The sequence below is a fragment of the Seriola lalandi genome, unplaced genomic scaffold (genome assembly GCF_002814215.2).
Source record: "Seriola lalandi dorsalis isolate HSWRI2012SDOR001 ecotype SW California unplaced genomic scaffold, Sedor1 jcf7180002054375, whole genome shotgun sequence".
Lineage (NCBI taxonomy): Eukaryota > Metazoa > Chordata > Actinopteri > Carangiformes > Carangidae > Seriola > Seriola lalandi.
In genome coordinates this window covers 163,968-168,653 of record NW_019524928.1, presented here as the reverse complement: position 1 = coordinate 168,653, position 4,686 = coordinate 163,968, and the positions used below count along the sequence as shown (strand labels likewise).

Here is a 4,686-nt window from a genome sequence, read left to right as displayed (position 1 = left end):
TGCATCAACTTAACTGCAAATCTATGACTTATTCAAAAGCTGTTGCTCTTATTAGCTGCTTTAATGTGTCACAAAATTTGTTGTCACTGAGACATATAAAGGGATAAACTGAAGAGAGCTTTAATCTCTTAAGGAACAAGCTTGTGGGCTTAATAATGACTAAGCAGATGGCACATGCAGATGGTCGAAACTTCATCATCTCATGTGCTGCTGAGGTTTGATATCTGTAGATTGAGTTGTCATGGTTACTTAACAACAGTAGCAAGTTCATGGAGGTGGGGGTGTGAAGGTGAATCAAAGGCACCGCAAGCAGGGTCAGGAAGCAGGGTCCTGTCACATGTACTGCACATATCGTAGTATAGAGGTATACAACCAAACCCGTGACAGCTGCAACAAAAGTCAGTTTTCACTTTAACAAATTTGATTAAGCCTGTGGTTTCCAATTAGGCTAATTGCATGTACAAGGTTATAAAACAAAATGTAACCACCACAGCTTTCTCAGATTTGGCCTGGGTTGTGTCCAATGCAACTTGGAATCAGAATCATAATCTGGTTTATTGCCAAGTAGGTTTTCAATATACGAAGAATTTGCTCTGGTGTTTTGCTGCATAACAATAAATAAAGTAAGAAGAAAAACAATATACTGTATATGAACAAAGATAAAACAAGCAAGTACTGCGGGTCAGATAGCTTACTTTTAAATAGAAAATTTTAACAATAGAAAAATGTTTACAATAAAAATGTAAAGAAATATTATAGAAAATATAGATATATACAATATAAATATATACACTTTGGAATGTGCATTAGTTCACGGGGTGGAAGGGATCGATACCATAAAAACTAATACATCTGTAAAACAATAAGAAAATAAATGTGGAAATATAAACAGGAATTAATAAAGGAATAAATAAGTAAATTAAAAAATGTTGAAATATAAAGATTAATATATAAAAGAATTTAAAAAATGCATATACCTTTTGCCTTAGCTTTCCCCCTACTGCTTTTACTTGTCCCTTATTGCCTTTTTTTTTATTCCTGCTTTTATTTCCGCATTAATTTCTAATTTTTTTTATAGATATATTTTTTGGGGGGGGCACTCCTATGACTCCATATTTAGGCACAAATCCAATAGGATAGGCGCTCCCATCCCTAATTTAACAAACAGTACCTCCTCCACTCCCGCAGGGGCGCTCCCGTGCCGACGTAACAGAAGTAACTTCCGGGTCAAACCTTCTATTACGCCGCCTCGCCCCCTCAACAGTCCTTCCGGCTTGACCGCCATCACAGACAGCAGGTAGGATTATAATGTTGATTACTATCTGCTAAAACTCATGTCTAATCTCTGCCATCCGTCCAGTTCTTATTAATAAATTGAAACTATCGCAATCTAGTGACTTCATTGAACATCTATGATCAATATTGTGACGCAGCAACTGATTAAACATGAACATTTGTAGCCGCGTCGGTGACAAACCAGTGTCTCCAGATCTGTTCGTTAAACAAAACTGCTGCAGCCGAGCGTCCCCTGAAATCTGTACCGAGTTATTGTTGAAAACCACAAACACTATTTTAATCTGTAGTATTTATAGCAACCAGAGCTCCAGTCGCTTTAACGTTAGTGCGAAGTCCAGTCAGAAGCTGGACGCTGTCGGCAGAGAACGGATAAACAGTACACGAGTCCGCCTTCGCATGTCTGGTTTGAATGTATAGACTTATTATTGGGCCCAGACGAGCTAAATGTTGTTAGCAAACTGGATAATATCAGTAGTCAGTGGTAAGCAACGCAATGTGTTATTACAGTGAAGCACGACACATGTTAAGTTGGAAGTATAACACTTCATTATAGTTAAGGTTGATAGACAACTGTTCCATATTTACAGTGCATACAGTACATACAAATGTGACAGGTATTTTGTGGTATTTTCCATTAATTTGAAGTTATAGTGTCTTATACGTGTTGTCAGGAGTTTGGGGGGGAAGCATTTGGTTGCTGCACTCAGTCTAAATGTGTCTGATAACTTGAATGGAGATGTGACGTCACCACTTTGCATCAAGTCAAGCAGTTTTAAAAAAAAAAAAAAAAAAAAAAAAAAAAGTGTCATCTACACTTGAACTGATGTTTGTTTGTGTGTGTGCTTTCCTGCAGGCATGGCTATTCGCTACCCCATGGCCGTTGGCCTTAATAAAGGCCATCCAGTTACCAAAAATGTAACTGCCCCCAAACACAGCCGCCGGCGCGGGGTGAGTATCTGCTGTTGAGTGACCACAGTGACAAGTAGTTTGGAGTATCACTTTAAGCTTTGAAGGATCAGTCTGAGTGTTGTTTTTCTTTGTTGCTGCCAACAAAGACTTAAACCCAGCAGGGGTGTGTATGTGTGTCATGAATATATCAGCCATTGGGGAATTGTGATATGAAGTTTGGTCTTCATTATCAATACAAGTATTCATTTCATACAAGGTCTCATACAACAACTGATCCATTTTAAACACCACAGTTCACAGAAGTGATTACAGGCCAATCACTGATTAGCTTCTTCAGTATGAACTACTGGGCTTTGAGCTGAGTCAGTTTTTCCAGTGAATTATAGCAACACCAACTGGTTTTATACGTTGAAGAAAAGTAAGATACAAACTTTCCACAGCCACCTTTTACACCTTCCCTACTCTAATTAAATGAGTACAAACTTAATCGTTTCAAGATGAGTAGATCACCTACCATGTGTCCTATGTCTGATCAGGTTCAGATATTTCTTTAAAAAAATTTTTATAGAAGCATTTATAGTATGTAGAGTTGATTTCAAAGATGCAGTTCTATTTTTGTGCTTTACAACATCAGCTTTTTGGTGAAATAAAACCCCAGTGTGGTCCAGCTGCCCAATTATATTTCTGATTTATTTAAAAAAAAAAAACACAAAAACAAGCACAATCTGAAAAGTATGACTGACATTAAGATTTGCATCTTTCTGGCGTCAACATAATGTAAATATGCTTCTGAAGATATAATTTACAACAACGTCCATCTCTATCGCCAGAATTTCAGCTTTAAACGAGTGATCTGATCTAATATTTCAGATATTTAAAAGCTTTGTTGAAACATTTGTTTTTCTTGTGCAGCGTCTGACCAAACACAGCAAGTTTGTTCGGGATATGATCCGCGAGGTGTGTGGTTTTGCTCCATATGAGAGGCGAGCCATGGAGCTGCTGAAAGTGTCCAAGGACAAGAGAGCTCTCAAGTTCATCAAGAAGAGGGTGAGTTTCTGTCTGTCAGAGCGCTGAACAGGAAATGTAGCTGTAAACTTGAACTCTTTATTTATGAAAGCTATGGGGGTTGAAAATAGACATGGACACAGTTTCAGTGATTTGGCCATACACTTTGCCACATAAACAGCTTCTGCTGCAGAATCTAATGCAGATTGTGTACGTATATTAGCCTTTTTGTATTTAGAGTTGTAGCTGTCTGACACTGCAGCAGGTTTTTTGGGGGTATGCTGAAGGCGTCATCCTCATTCTGTGCTTTTGTCACCTGCAGTGCTGAAGTGAGTCAGTCTAACATCGCTGTGTTTCTTCCACAGATTGGCACTCACATTCGCGCCAAGAGAAAGAGAGAGGAGCTGAGCAACGTGCTGGCTGCCATGAGAAAGGCTGCTGCCAAGAAGGACTAATATGTCACTTAATAAACGTTTGCTAAAGTAAAAAAAAAAAAAGACTGATGGTGTGTATGTGTTCTACTTTGTTTTTGCTAATTTGTCAGCAATCTGTTCTGATTCTGATGGTCCACATCCACCGGCAGTAAGATCCACCTCAGCTCTGTTCTGTGTTGAGGATGTTGTGTTAAACATACTTCAGCAAAACCTCAAAATACCAGCGTGATGCACTGAAATGAATGAGATGGACACTGTGTTGCAGTGCAGGTTATTTAAAGTCAGGTTTTATTACAGGCTCTTTCAAAGGATTGCATTAGATTGTGTGTTTCTGGCCTTTCAGTCACTGCAGTGTGCTCAGCGTGCTGTAGATCACTAGAAATGATCTTGAATAGTTGGAACAGACTTTGTGTTAGCATTAGCCTTAGCTTGATCTACTGTGACTGAGCAGAGGGAAGCTGCTTTCCAGACACTGAAGAAATGTAGTTTGCTGATGAACTTAGAATATCTCAACCCTCTGTGAGAATTATTCATCACAGATGAGATGAGCTCTTCACACCATTTTTTTCCCTTCAATATTCATTAATGACACAAACTGAATTAAATGGACAATGTTCTTCATTGTCAGTAAATTTATTACCATACCAAATAATTTAAATTTCTTATCTTAAGTTGAAAAAAAAATGTTGTTTATGTATTAATGAAACTTACTTTTACATTCACTGACCCTGTGATGTTAGTGAGCACTGTCCTGTTTCCTGTGTCAGGGACAATTCAATCCAAGTTTCAAATTATCAACAAGAAATTATATATGAAGGATTTTTAAAAAACTATTGGTTCTCACCTGATTATTAATGGTATTTTTTCCATTACTGATCCTGCCTTGGCAATGAAAAACTTATTTTACATAATTTAATGGGACTGACAAGTTGTCACAACAATTCCTTCACAATTAGGAAAACGAGCATCTCTTCAGAGAATGAAAAGATCTCAAGGACAGTCTGGGGATATTTCTGATTGACCGTCCGTGGTCGAAGCTTTC

At 38.0% G+C, this 4,686-nt stretch overlaps 1 protein-coding gene across 1 annotated transcript; it reads left to right on the top strand.

The window, feature by feature from the left end:
* Positions 1-1,201: 1,201 nt before the first annotated feature.
* rpl36 (ribosomal protein L36) lies at positions 1,202-3,707 on the top strand. Its single transcript, XM_023408855.2, has 4 exons — positions 1,202-1,297; positions 2,150-2,244; positions 3,118-3,252; positions 3,576-3,707. The coding sequence occupies exons 2-4, from the start codon at positions 2,152-2,154 to the stop codon at positions 3,663-3,665; spliced, it is 318 nt and encodes a 105-aa protein (XP_023264623.1). The 5' UTR covers positions 1,202-1,297; positions 2,150-2,151; the 3' UTR covers positions 3,666-3,707.
* Positions 3,708-4,686: the final 979 nt, after the last annotated feature.

What these genes read in the sequence shown, in the direction of transcription:
- rpl36 (XM_023408855.2), top strand. Translation starts at nt 2,152, where the DNA reads ATGGCTATTCGCTACCCCATGGCCGTTGGCCTTAATAAAGGCCATCCA. An exon ending in AACACAGCCGCCGGCGCGGG is followed by an intron (nt 2,245 to 3,117) that starts GTGAGTATCTGC and finishes TTTCTTGTGCAG; the next exon opens with CGTCTGACCAAACACAGCAA. An exon ending in TCAAGTTCATCAAGAAGAGG is followed by an intron (nt 3,253 to 3,575) that starts GTGAGTTTCTGT and finishes TTTCTTCCACAG; the next exon opens with ATTGGCACTCACATTCGCGC.